General features: G+C 40.3%; 1 protein-coding gene across 1 annotated transcript in view; it reads right to left on the bottom strand.

Annotated features, from left to right (window-relative positions):
* Window positions 1-5,029: 5,029 nt before the first annotated feature.
* Window positions 5,030-15,146, bottom strand: part of PTPN14 (protein tyrosine phosphatase non-receptor type 14) — a gene marked incomplete at both ends in the record, with an annotated part of 63,431 nt that continues 53,314 nt past the window's right edge. The window contains 4 exons of the mRNA XM_079549910.1: window positions 5,030-5,158; window positions 9,300-9,463; window positions 11,360-11,594; window positions 12,559-12,687. Of these exons, the coding sequence (XP_079406036.1) occupies window positions 5,030-5,158; window positions 9,300-9,463; window positions 11,360-11,594; window positions 12,559-12,687 (657 nt within the window). The remainder of the gene's footprint in view (window positions 5,159-9,299; window positions 9,464-11,359; window positions 11,595-12,558; window positions 12,688-15,146) is intronic.

Here is a 15,146-nt window from a genome sequence, read left to right as displayed (position 1 = left end):
GTTTTCATGCAGTGTTTTACCTTGCAAGATCAGTTATGAATATTTGCTCCTTCAGTATGATACACCTTTTATTTCATGAAATGTGTGCCACCCTCGAGTTCCACGTATATTCTTTTCCCTAAAAACAGCAGCACAATTTAACCTCTCAGTGAGGTATGAGAGCTGCTACAGCAGGGATCAGCCATACTGATACTTCTGCTTTTTGACTGCACAGCTCCTAGACTGTCAGCAAGACTGACAGCAGCTAATTCAGTCTTCATGTCATCTCAGAAAACTGCTGGGAAGCTGGCTGCTGTGAGCAGCACTGTATGGTTTATAACTGCTGAATTTTCCCCACAGACGCCTGCTACCCACAGGTGAGTCTCCTTTCACTCGAAACACTAATTCAAGGAAAAACTACTTCCAGTAGGGCTGAGCATTTGGGGTCCCTGTACACCTATATAATAGAAATTTGTGGGATCAAGCTCTGTCTTACCTCAGCTGACTGAGGACAAGAGGTGCCAAGGAAGGCCTGGGCAGCAGCTGGAGCAAGTAGGACCTGAGCAGCTGATGTACAGCTCCACTGTTCTCCAGCGCAGCCCATGGAGGACAGAAACTGGATGTCAGCAGTGCTGGGCAGACTGCTGGTGAGCGACTCAACTGCGAGCTCCCATCCTCAACTCAGACAACGTTAAGCATGAAATGCTCTGACCATAACATTAAGCAAAAATTTGATGCCATCAACCTCAACGCAAACACTGTTATGAGTTTAAAGAAAAAGAAGCTGTTAAATATTGTGAAAGAAAATATAGATTAAAAGTGCATGAAAAGGAGAAGACAGAATTCCCAAGTAAGGGTCATCCACTCTGAGCTTTCTCCTAGAAAATAATCCAAGGAGCATAGGCTAATAGGAGCATAGGCCAGACTGCAACATGGGAACCTTGGAGAAGACTGCTGGTTTCCAATCCAAATGTGATTCCATTTTCTTTAAATTGGTGCTTTTTTTTCTTTTTCAAATAAGATTTTCAATCCAAACTTCACTCAAAATGGATGAAACTGTTCTACTGTAACCTACTCACTGTCACGTTTTAGGGTTAAAAAGTATGTGATGCTGCAACCCAAAATTTTCTTCCCCTTGTGCTAAAGAATTCTGCTGTTATGTCTGCGGGCCAGAAACTGAACAGAACTGCTGCTTTAAGTCTGATGGTTTCTCTCCTACAATGACCAATGAAACTGGATACAATACACGTTTTCCTGTCACTCCCTAAAGGGTCAGGAAATTTGCCCAAGTGGTTTGGGGCTGATAAAGCTACAACAGGTTAAAGTCAGGAGGTTCGGTTTTTCCCCTACAAAAGTGTAACCCGTTTCAGTAATAAATCATTGGCGTGCTGAGATTCATTTGCAAGCTGGGGTAGGAAGGAACCTCTAAAGACACACACCACCCCAATTCACTGATGATATTAGCAAGCAGATCAAGTCAAGATAAAATACGTCAGGAAAAAATAGACAAGTCAGATGAAAGGGAAAGTTCAAAATTACCATTCTTTGACAATGAAAGGGAAAAAATGAGTCACGTTGGCTTCTATCTACCACACCAGTCTCAGGAGTTAATTGGAAATGACTGTTTACTATGTGGCCATTTATTTGGCTCATTAATGAGTACTGACTTAATTTGGAAAGGATTTTTGGTGCCATTTCATAATTAATATTTTTCTAAGGCACTTATAATGTGACGCTTGCTTAATTTTCCTTTTAAACACAACTATTTACATTCTCTTATGAAGTAACTTTTTTGTACTGACTGTAGAAACAGTAGGGTGCGTTTCAGCCAAGAATAACTGAGTAATAAGACACAGGGGCAGATTATTTTCCCTCCTGATTTTCTACTTCTCAAATTCCAAGTGGAGCAATGGGACTTGACAGCTCTGAGTTCAAACTTAATTCATCATTAGGAAATTATTCAAAAAGCTAAAATGAGATAACTAATTTAATACACTTTGCTTCAAGGTTTATTCTTTGGCTTGTTTCCCAGATATAAAGCATCTCTGTGCAATTATCTTGCAGATGCTGCTGAAAAGACTTGAAAATGGTTGCTGCTAATGTAACAGGAGATACGTTGGCATTAGCAGGAGGAATTAGAGAAAACTGAAGTTGACTGAAAACTCAACTGATCCCTAAAAGGAACATGGTCAAGATATTACAGCTAAAGAACTCATGGCCATTTGTTGGTTGCTGAAAATCTCTACTAGAATTCCTGTCACACTGTTACACCCATATTGCATAGCAGCAAAAAAAGCAGAGTTTTACATGCATTTCAGAAGGACTCTGGTACAGAGCCTTAGATTAAGTCCTCGCAGCATTTAGGGAAAAGCAGGAGTGTAGGTCCCCTTAGTGATCCTGAACTCAGAGGACTTGGCTTAGGCCTTTATACACTGACTTAAAGCTAGTTATGGCTTGGCCGTATGCATTTAAAACAAGAACAGGAGAACAACCAGTTTTCTTTGTTGCCACACAATAGTAGGGACATTTCAGAAAAGCAGCAGTGTGAGATGCTCTCAGATGAGTGCAGTAACTGTGACTGCAAAACATAAATGCCTTTCTGGATGGCAGTCTGTTCTAGGACGCACCTGAATCGTTTGGGAGCTGGGAATCTATGTCCCATGGCCTTTAACAATGTCAACCTGACCTGTCCCATCTGCTGCTGCTGATTTTCTGTTCTTAGCAGAAAGGCAAACAACTGCTTTCACATAATGCCACATAGCAGCTGTATCCTCAGAAGAAATGAAGAGCCGTTTAGGAAGGAAAAACAGTAGGAAATAGGGAGAAAAAAAAACAGGACACCAGCTTGTGCTGGGGATGCAAAACTGCAGGCAGAGGGAGGACAAAGTGAGCATGAGAGGAACGCGGATTCTGGAAAGGGAGGAGAGTGACCTTGGAGTGGGGGTGAAAATGGAACCAGAAAGGAGTCAAAGATAAGGATGGGGCCACGAATTCGGAGGTATGGGTAAGGCGGAAAAGCAGTGAAGGACTAAAAGATGAAATTTATCTGGGAAATGATTACCAAGAATTTAACTGAGAGTAACTACATTGCGTCTGGTTATTCAGGGAGGTTGCAACACCACCGCTCTTGGAAATTTTTGAAATTTTACTGTATGTGCCCCTGGGTAAGCCTGTCCAACACTGTGCTCAGCAGGGAGTCTGCATGGGCTCCCTTCCAGCCTGATCCATCCTCCAGCAGGTCCAAGCAGAGCACTGGCAGGAGGTCGTAGCAAGGAAAGGAGAAAGGAGTCAGCACGATGAGGGGAGCAACCTCAGTGCAGGAACTTCTCTGTCCGTCTCATGCACCATAAGTAACAAAGTGGGAATTACGTCATGACTTGTTAAGGGTATTTTTTTTTTTTTTTTAATACAGTTCCTGTCGCTTCTAAATAACTGTAAGTACATGCTACCATGCATATGCTGCAAGGTAATTCATAATGTGATTTGCTCCAATGAAATAAGCAGTCTGGAGAAAGGATCGTGCACAAAGTTGTGCAACACAGCTGGTGAATACTGAGGGACAGAAGAGGAGAAAGAGCAGAGGATGGGCCTGGCCAGTGAAATACTTGCAGGATGTGAATTTTTTTCTTAGCTCTACCATAAACTTCACTTTTGGGCCAGGGCAAGCCATTTAAGAATCTGTAATCTAGCTGTGAAGTAGATGAGTACATTTGTTTCCCTTTTCTGTTCTGAACTTCAGGCAAGGACTGTTAGTCCATTATGTGCTCATGCAATGTCTGGTACAACAGACTCCTAATCTTAACTGGAAACGCTGAACACTACCAAGATAAAAGAGTAATAATAAATAGAAGGGAGAACCTAAATGACCAGTAGTGTTGAAACAGCAGCCTGAGAAGAGAGATGGTTTGTGCAATTTAATACAAAAAACACCCTAACAATACCAAAAAACTGCTTGGTACATGCACAAATCACAAGATGGTGATGGGGAAACAATCAAGGCAGACTCTAACTTAAAGCCCTCAACAATCACTGCTGAACAGAATAAAAACAGTACTGATCATTTTTACAAAGATCAGTGGACTAGAAAACACAACAACTACAGCAAGGAAAACACAGGAAACAAAGACACGTGACTGGAGATGTCCAATTTGAATTTGATTCCTTTTCCACACAAGGTGACCATCAAGGCAATAAAAGTTTCTGTGCAATTCGTAAAAGATGCTTCATCTAATACATGTATTTTTTTTCAGCTGCATGTAGTTGAAACCCCTCTACTGCTCAACCCATATCTACAGGAAAGATGCGAGTCTCACCCTGCTCTTGGTCAGTTTTCTAATACTGCTTCAACTCTTACACAAATCCCTTCAAGGACCACAAATAGCAAAGGCTTAATTTAAAAAATCCAATATTGCTTTTTTAAGGACTGATCTAAAACTGTAATTCTCATGGAATTTGAACAGTTCAGCACCCAAATTCTCTGCCCTCACAACAGCCTGTGCTTGAGCCCTCTGTAATGTGCCCTGCATATGCAGAGGCTTAGGTCTCCCTGTCCCAGGACGGCGTGTCCTCCACTTCCATTCATATAGAACTGTACTTGACATCTAGCAGGTCTGTCCTTTTTCTTTTTAAATCATAGAAGCTACACATCTGGGTCAGAATGTTCTTATGTAAGAAGAAGCCTGCTGCCAAATAACTGTTCATTTCAGAAATTGTGTAGTAAAATAAAGCCAGTATTCTACATTTATGAAGGATTGCTTTCCCTACGGACATGTTACAATGCAGACCAGTCATGTCAAATATAGTTCAATTCAAAGCTAACCATAAGTTTTAAAAGTTACTAAAGTAATTCACAAATTATTCTAAGAAAAATAAATTATATCTTCTATAAAATAATCCACGGGAGACTCTAGTAAAGAACAAATTCCTTACTTTCAAGACAGCTTTACAAAGTGCAACATGGATTGCACGCTGTGTTGTCAAGGCAGTTCTCCTCATTCATCAGAAAGGTTCAGTCAGATCCACAAAGCTGGCTCTGAGATGTTTGAAGAGATTAAATAAGTCTCGAGTTTTGCAGGAACTGGATGAGCACTTGATAGACAAATTTGTACTGGGCTATGGTCTGGATCATAAACATTCTCTGCTCCCGCAGGTGTCTCAGCATCACAGGGACATCCACTTTCTGTAAAGTCAAGGAAAAAAGTCATAAAGATGTAGGTTTGTTATATCAAACAGTCATTGCATCAAGTTTCAGTTATAATGTAATGAATTTTAACCAATCATAGTGAACTATTACAATTTTTTGTCACCAATTTTTGAATAATTTAAGGATTAAATTATTAGCGCACAAAAGGTTACTGTGCACTCGGTGCTTTCCCAGCTAAAGCTTATGTGAAGTTCTGGACCAATCTAAACTTGCAGATGACCACATACTCTCATCCTCCAATGGTGTACCACTTATTACCTCTCATGAATTGAACATAAAGAGTTTCTTCTATTTGAAAGTTTCTAATTCAATATAGCTATTTTCAACTCAGTAAAACGTACCGTATTACCTCAGGCTAAGACCTAAATATATCAGTAAGGTCTAACACAAAATTGGAACAGCTAACATTGTATAGTCCAGTTGAACTCCACCACTCAGTGCCAACTGCTCTGATCCATGCTCAAGTACATTCACTGAGGGAGGATCTGAGAGAGTTTTTAAATGAAAGCAGGTATGTGATTTGAAGAGTAAAAGTTCCTCAAACAAAATTGAAGTGCAGGCAAATATACTGATCTTTCCACTACAAGACGGAAAATGACTGTTACCAAAAGATCCAAGAACCCTAACAGCTCACCTCCCACAGCTAAGTCTGTGCTACTGCATAACACTCTGTAAGACATAGTCCATAAAGTGAAACAGTTGATCCTGAAGACCCTAAATCCACCATATTTATTTTGCAGACTTCAGGCCAGTGTTTGTTGCCATGTACTCAATGTCCATTAGCAGCTGGAAAACATTAGATGCCTTCCAAAAAGGCATCTTCCAGCTTTGTTTCATCCAAATGAAATTCATTTGTGTGCCCTGAAAATGCTCTGCAACAGGAACTAAAGTACAGTAAGTGGGGACAGATTGGAAGATCCACTGTAGGAGGATCTAATCCTAATGAGCACATGGATGCACATGCATTCTGTAATGGTCTGATTCAGAAAACGAATGACCTGGATGAAGCAGAGATTTTTCTGAAGTAAAACATTATGATTTGCTGGAAAATTCACTTGGCATTACCATCATATCTCCAGAATTGAGAGAGAAAAAGAGCTATGATGTTACCATGTTTCAGCTATTAAAACAAGTACACAAGGAACCATTCGAAAGTCACTGAGCCATGAAACTGAGCCATGAAGCTGAGCCTGAGGCTCAAATTCAAAGAAAGTGTACGTAGCACATCCCAGGATGAGGGATTTTCAGTTTTCTATTGCAGCAGTAAACAAACACAAGGATACATGCTCCTGTTGAGTGAAGTTCTTAAGTACTGCAAGATACAAAACCTTATCAGGCAACACAAGTGCTCTTTGTAACATTAGTTGCCATTCCCAAAATACACAAAAGAACGTGGCAAATTTTTTGGCTGCAATGAGAAATATTTCAATTACAATGCCTGAGCAAAAGAACAGAGACAAATTAAGATTTCTGCTAGTCAGTGGAGGCCCAACTGAGCATGCACACACAGTGGAAATTTTCTGGAAAGTTTAAAATAATAATCACACTACATATCCATTTCTGTCTGCTTGCATAAAGCTCAGAGTCTCCATTCTGTGTAAACAAGCTCCAACCCATATACCATTGCTTTCTGAAAACAAGGCTAGCTATTCTGCCACATCCCCAAACAAGCTGTTACAGGACAATTCTAGAGAGTCAACAAGCGTAAAGATCTGTACACTGGGATGAGTAATGTTATATTATCTTTGGTGGGTAATAAGGAAAACATAAGCTCTTTTCAGTTAACTTGGCTAACTTGGAGAAAGCCTTCCTGTGGAACTGATTGCTTACAAAAGCCATTTGGTCCTTGCTGAGCAAAGTCACGCGGAACTCAATCGCCCCTGAATCACTACAACAAAATGCGGGCCAGCTTCAACCTGCACAGCCACGTTTATCTTCGTGGTTTGGTGCATGACAGTTCACTCATTTGTACTTGGCCTCAGTGACTCTGTGCATCTCTGTGCATCACACAATACTTTCATTTATTCTCAGGAAAGAAAAGCCCATCCTACCTATTTGACTTCACTCTCTGTTGTCAACCTATTTTTTTACTCCAGGTAAGCAGAACCTTCAATACACCTTCCACAAAAGTCACGTAGTGCTTTGCTAAGGTGTCTTTTGCAAAAAGAAGAAAAAAAGAAAAAACATGACTCAATTTCTGACTCTCAAACTAAAGATCTCCCCTATGAAGATGCACTGAACCTATGATCATGAGTTCATGTTCCAGCGACTACAGCAGTAAGGACTTAATGATGTGACTTAGCACATTTCTTACTGTATGGCAGTCTACTGAAAATATATCCCTGCAATGGGACACAGAGCTTTAGACTCAAGCAGCAAGTGCCTGCAAGCTGCAGTGAGTGAAGCTGTACAGCAGCCAATTCAAAATGATTCTCAACTAAAGCTGAAAACTCAAAATCAAGCAGAATTCCCAGCATTGCTGCAGACTTCCAGGATGGTCTTTATTAGCATTTTCAACCTCTTTCTTCCATGTTAACATCAGTACATCTACTTATAATGACACTTCTGAAGAAATCAACCAATTCCTAAGAATTAAAGCTTTTTAAGTGACCACCCATTTTATTTCAGAAAGAAACGCAAACAATCCTAATTCAAAATAAACAACTGTGATCCCTGCATGAAATGAAACCTCTTTGTAGAGAATGCAGTATCTGTTGCAAGCTGAAAAAAGCTCTGCTTAACTAATAAATACATTTTTAATCTTCTTTTTTTAATTAGGTTTTAACAAACAAAAAATGTTAACTTACTACAATCTAGAGCAACAAAAGCCTTAAGGAAATTGTATTTAATATTAATGATTTCCACTGTTAATCAAGATGCATGGTTTAAGAGACATCAGAGAAATCCTTTATTACTGAGCATTACCACCTGCTCCTACTGAAGTTGGTGGGAATTCTTTTCAATGTCAAGGCTCATCCACATGCTTAGAAGTCAAAGTGTCTCCTTTATCTTCACTTGCTATTCAGCCACTCATGACCAAAATAAGCCCATGATCCCTAGGTGATCTTGTAACTACAGAATAACGAACTGCTGGAGGGCAAAAGAGGACAGAGAAGAACACAACTTCTCGCATCACTTTTTTAAAAATAGTGAAGAGGAAAGTGCAACTTTTCAAAACTACTGATGAAGCACCAACTTGTCTCCTCTAGGACTCACACTGAATGAGCCAGGAAACTGCACTTTACCTAGCACCACGCACAGAAAGGTTCAAACCTGTAACTGTATGGGCACAAAGAGTGGGTGAGCATTTCAGGCACATTACTGGGGGGGATAGGGGAGTAGCTGATGTGTGCCAATGTGTCACTCTTACCATATTCTCATGTCTATGAGAGGTTTTGTCTTTGAGCAGTTCCTTTGGAATAGAAATCCCCCGTTTAAATAGCTGTTTTGCATATGTTGAAATTGTGTGGCATGTCGTTATTCAAGATGTGATGTTTTTTCTGGACATGTCTCCATCAACATAGTACAGGTGAAAAGCAAGTACCTGCACATGGTCATTTCCCTGGGACTCTTATCCTTATCATTGCTCCAGACTACATTACTAGTTTTGTAATATTAGCTGCTATTCTTAAACATCCATTCCCCAACATGCACACAGCTTTCCTTACGACACAGCCAAGTTTAGTTCCAGATGAAATAAGAGGAAATACAAGAGATGGAAAAGTCTGAAGTGTGAGTTTACAGAGCAGTAAATGTTACTTAGAAGCGCATGGAAATTGACATTATTCTTTAGACTCTGTCACTGTGCCCTTGTGAACATGCCATCTCTAAAATGTTAATTAAATAGAGGTACAAATTCTTAAAAGACAGAAAAAAAAAACCTTAATTTTGAATGTGTTAAAATAATGTTCATGAAAACACATAAGATCAACCCAAAAACAAACTACAGTAAGTAGTTTCTGCTCTGGGAAATCTCTTCCTATCATGTTTAATACCCTTATTTCGCAAAGGTAATAGAACAGAAGCATTTTACTGCCTTTTAGTTTTAACCTCACAAATGTAGCTGGTTAGTGAAGGAATGAGCTCAGGGTTTGCCCTGAGATAAAAGCTTACTTACTTCATTATGCTCCAAGCACCCAATCATCAGCTCTGTTAGGATAACCACTCCAGTCCTTCCTACCCCTGCACTGCAGTGAACCACGATAGGAGGGTTGCAGTTGTTGCTGCTGTCCAGCACGCTGTTGGTGTGGCGACGCACTGACTGTATCTCCTCTAAGTAAGCTGCAATGTAAAACACAAAGTTGTAAACATCTATATGTCTAAAAGTTGAAATTAAAAAAAAAAAAAGTCATTCTTTGTCAAAAAGAATTTATATTTTTTACAACATACATTTTTTGGCCAGTATGTACTGAACAATCCCAAATCCAGCAAGTGCCAGCTGGTTGTCAGTTATTACATAGGAATCTGCTCCTTTAAATTAAATTGTGCCTTTTAAAAATTAAATTCCATTTTCCCCTCTGCAAACCTCCAGGTCCCTTAAGCATATGATTCTAGATATTACTTACAGCAATTTCTGCTATTAACAGGCTAGGATCAAAACCCTTGAAACTACTCCCTGTCAAAGCAAGTATCTGATGGGATGTGGGCAACCATCTGCCCTTTTAGCCACCCTCCCTTCTTAGCAAGGCTGGGTCTTACCCACCTCTCTGCGCAGGGGTTGTTTCTCAAGAGTTAGCTCTTCTAAGAGCTGTCTTTTTTCTCCCAGTCATTTCTTGAAAGTACACAAATCAAGAACAGTTGGTGCAGCTGTCCTAGCACTGTTAAAAGCAATCTACTGTCAAGCTACACCATCTTAATATATTGGAAGCTCACTTGGCTGGATGAACACTCTATACACTATAACTCAAGATCTTACACACTTGGCATCACAGCTTTGCAGCCCAAGCTGTCCTTTCAATACAGACAGACAGGCTGTGGCTGGAGGCTTACCAGAATCAGAAAAGCTGCATTTTAAAGCACAACATGAAATGGGACTGTATGTAGTGGCAAACAATGGGACAGAGGAAACAGGAACAATCCGCTTCCAATTACTGCCATGCCTAACCACAGCTACAGGGGCTGGCAGGAGGAGCACAGTACAAAACAAACCAGGAATTGGGCAGTGAGAGCAAACTCAGTATGTTTGCCTTCAAGCCAGAGACCATGACTCTCCTTTGTCAAAGCCAGAATGGCTTTTCTATGATTCTTCCCTGGTGACAGAACTGGGAAAATAACCTACACCATGCAAAGGAGAGAAGATCACTAAAGTACCGTTGCTGACAAAGGGTTCAGCTTCAACAGGGCCATGCTGCAGAGGCTGCAGAGCTAGTACACCGTATATATGCTTCTTGAGTGAGAACTTAAAAAGCTCTGCATCACATTCCATTGTAGTGCCAGAGAAGTGATTTTAGTTACATTATGGTTGAATTCGTATTACTTACTGTAATTGTGTTTACTACTTGGTAAGAAGTACAAAATCTTATAAACTCATTACAGATGAACACAGTGGCTACATTTGTCAGAAATGCATGAGCTCGGACTGTATTTAATTGTGAAGACTCTTTGCATTGTGTGAGTACATGTGGTTAGAAGAGTGGCAGTGTGTTCAGACTAACTGCATTTGGAATAGAGCTTTTTGCTCTTCTGAAGCAAGTCCAACACCTCTGGACTACCAAATACTGGCTGTCAGCAATCAGAGCCTCCTACAGAACTGGAGGAATTGTGCTGTCTTTCACTAACATCTGAGCCTCTCTCACCCAGACTTTTCTAATCACATTTCCATGCAGCCTAATGTCTCATACACTCATTAGAGCTAGGCAGTGGCAGTAATTTACGCTGACAGATCAGCCAGCTGGGACGTCCTTTTATTTGAAATTATCCGTCTTTAGCACTACTGTTGCCTCTGATTTTTCCTCCTGTTACATTCTTCCAGAATGAGACCCTCACCATAGGTCCTACCTCTTGAATCCTACTTCTTTCATCAAATCACAGGACAGTCTAACCTAGTTGAGGCATCTCTATACCGCAGTAGTAAACATTTAAAGTCAATTACAGCTCTGACCAGGGGCAGTGAACTGAATCCAGTGTGAATAACCTTTTGTTTGATATCTTTTATCATGCAAGTTCAAGAATGCTTACATAAAAAGCCTTGAACTTCATCTGGACATCCATGGTCTGGCCAATCAGTATACTGCAAATGCCACACTGTCTTCTCATCTCCAGAGAGCAGATGCTTGACCTTCAGACCAGTGGTTGCATAGCAGCCGGAGTCTGTGCGGAACTTGGTTGTCACCTTGAACTTCCCATAAGTGGCTGAGCTGTGCTTAGAGCCCAGTTTAGGCCAATAACGATGACTCTTACTTCTTCCTCCCTCCTTAATATCACACAGACACACACACAATCAAAGAAGAACAACAGTAGTTAGTTGCTGCAAACAGAGAGAATAGAACTCTGCAGATAAGCTAAGTTTTCATATTCTGAACAACCAGAATAGCAGGGAGCACCCCATAAATAAAGTATCCATTAAAATTCTGTCATGTATCATATCTGAATGTAAAAGAACAGGAATCAGAAAATGTTTACATAGGTAGAGCAGACACATTAGAAATGTTTGAAGAACAAACTTGCCTTGGAGCAAAAGCCAGCTATTGTCTACAACATCTCAGGAAATTTTCTCCTCCTAGGCAAGTCTTTCCTTTCAATAGAAAGGGATTCTCTACAGCAACTTCTAAGTATCTGTTTTCATCAGCCTTGGGAACTGGACAGTGACTTGATGTGGTATGGCACTCCCTCTGTTTGTTAAAAGCAATCAGGCATAAAGTTGAATGCAGTGTTAGTTAGCAAAATGTGCCAGTTTTTATAACGTAGCACATAGTTCTTGGATTACAATAGAAATAACTGTTTTGCTTGGCATAAGAATAAAAGGATTTTTTATTTTTTTTACATGGACACTTATACAGAAACAACAGCTTCTAGTGTCTTTTCAGCTGATAAGAGTGGTGGTATGCAGAACTGGCCTTGGACAGGGTGGAAGCCTGTGTCGTTTTAACCAGCAGCAGTTTAGCACTCTCACATTCCAATGGAAACATCTTTGTTTTGTTTGGCCAGACTGGAGTGAAGCAGGGAGAAACGGGTGTTCTGCTAGCTTCACTTTAGTACTTGCCAAAACAAATGTTAGAAAGTTACAAAATACAGTACTAGAGCAGTCCAGGCGTATGTTCAAAGAGAGTAAGAGGAAAAAGGACTGTTGATGGAAAAACAGGTTAATGGAATGGGAAGCCATGATAATGGGAGACTGACTCACATCAGAAAGATCCATGTTCTGTGATTTTACATACCTCTTCAGCTGTGACCATGGCTATAACATTCACCCCCTGTTCCCATACCATCTGCCAGAAGTCATGGCACGTGTGTGGCAGAGGTCCTTGGGTAGCAATGTAGTGCCACTCCTCTCCGCCTACGGTAACCTGGGATGAAGAAAAAAGAAAGAAAGCAAAAAAAAGTCAGTGCCCAAGTTCTCAGCAGCACTTGTGCCAGAACTGCCCTTTAAACAAAAGAGACCATAACGAACCCTTTGCTTTTTTCTTCCTCTACTGTTTTTCAGAATTCTGAACATGAACCATCCTTCTGATAAGAGCAAATCTGACAAAACACAATCTTTTGTGTTTCCACGTCCTTTCTTGATGCTCATAAACATGAAGCTTTCAGCAAAATGTCATCCATTCTTCTTGCCATTGCATCTGGATTATTCAGACGAAAGTATTTTGAGGCCCTGTTTCAGAGATGGCTTAAATACAAATAAGCAGCTGACTGACTTCCCTGGGCTTTGTGACAAACCCATGATGAAAAAGAACTGAGCACCAGGAAGTATCTGCATACGTTTAAAAGACATTACATTGCTGGAAACGAACTCACAGTAGCATAGAAAACCTGAATGGAAATAATATTTTGCACTAGGGCAGCTAAGGGCCTCCACTGTTCAGGGTCTCCTTCAACTATTTTCCACTCAAGCAAAAAATAGTTTCTTAAACATACTCTTACTACACTGATCCCTGTTGAAGATATGGCCAAAAACGCTGCAGTTATGCCCACACACACAACAAAACAGTCAGACAGGTCCAGCTAGAGGTGAAATCAAGACAGGCTTCATTTCATGTTTCCATTCCTCACTTACCTCAAGTTTTTCCAGTTTAGAAACTGCCATCTACTTACATAGTAAATCCAGCTGGAGTCATGTAAGTCTATTTCCCCAATACATAACTGGATTAAAATCTTATGGAAATATTTATATGCATGACAGCATGCAATGAAATCATTTTTGGAGCACATAAATCACTTCTATGTGTAAAATATATATATGACTGATTATTTGCTATATACACATCAGAAAAACTTACAGAAACTGTTTTTTTAACCAAAGGTGAAAATAACCAAACCACTCTGACACCTACTAGATATCAAAAGTAAAAGGAACAGTTAAAAAAAAAAAAAGAAAAAAAAGCAGTAAAAAAACCCAAAGAACTCAAAACAGATGAACTAATTAGTTTGAAAAGCTAAAACATTTTTCCTTTGCAGACTAAGAACTTCTAATTGTATGTCAGTCCAGAGCCACTTCTCACAACGAAGTTATAAATCCTGAGAAGATTTATAACAACAGTGTTGACATATCCATAGATATCAAGGTGCAGGTGGACAATGCCACCAGCAGAGAGAGGGAGAGGTCAATCATTCTGACAGGTTGAAGCATATACTACATTTACGGTACAAATGTTTGAATATCTTTTCAGAAAGAGAATCAAAACTGTTATTCAAATAGCTGTTCTTGAAGCTGAGTTCCTCGGGTGTTTGCACCTATAGCTAGCACAGTGTTTGTATGGTAACAAATCTCTCACTGCACTGGAAACAGTTTTCAATCCTGTACACTTAGTTCTTCCATTTCATACTCTGCATCACTCCCCTCTGGGACGGAGGGTTAAACACTGCAAGCCCAATGCAAGTAAGCTCCTCAAGCTCTTGCACTAGATGTAAATAAAATCACTACAGCATCAATGTACACCTTGCGCTGCCATATTGGTTCACAGTCACACGTGGTATGCTATTACTGAGCTTTTCCAGTTAATGCTGGTCTGACTCAAACAGTCAGATGAAGTGGTCTTAAGAACTTAATCCACTAGTTTAATTATGATATGCATCTCAGGTGTAGGTGAGTTCTTTGAGTCTTCACTGCAAAGGTCAGTGGTAAATAAGCAGAGAAATACTGAAAAACTGTACAGCTCGCAGGTCGTGCGATGTGAGCTGGAATCCTGCAGGCATGGATCTTATCAGGATGATATAGGAGTTTGTCTGCTGACTTCTGGTCCAAATATCCAGCCTCCTGGCACACGATATGAAAGACCCATAAATAGTCTGAAGGGAATGTGATGCCTGGAATGTTTACTGCATTCTAATGCCCTGACTGCAGGATATTAAAAATTGAACATTGGGCTGCAAACACACTGTGACACTGAAGTAAATTTTGCAGATGCAATTTCACCTTCTTAGCAAAAGAACATCTGCTTGGCTTCAGTAAGCGCCACTTGGAGTGCAAGAGAAAAACACTGGCAAGGACTGCTGTCATGTGCTGAACTATTTGTGCGTGTTCCTGGTTGCTCTGTGAATGTGAAATGAGTACACATCCAACACTGACACTCAAGGTGAAATGTGGACTCAGAGCTGGCCAAGAAAAATTCTTTTCAGGCTAGTACAGGCTTGTGGGAATAATTTATGTTAGGAATCTCAGGATTTTATCCTCCCACAAAGTAGATGAAACATTATGGGCTCTAAAATCCATCATCGTACCAATCCCTGATTATGCAAAAACTCAGTATCTGCTACCTACCAGGCTATGGTAGGGAAAGGATAGCCAGCCAGGATTCTGGTTCAGAAA

Source organism: Tetrao urogallus (assembly GCF_951394365.1).
Source record: "Tetrao urogallus genome assembly, chromosome: 2".
Classification (NCBI taxonomy): domain Eukaryota; kingdom Metazoa; phylum Chordata; class Aves; order Galliformes; family Phasianidae; genus Tetrao; species Tetrao urogallus.
The sequence above is the reverse complement of the archived record's forward strand: the minus strand, read 5'-3'. Positions and strand labels throughout refer to the sequence as shown.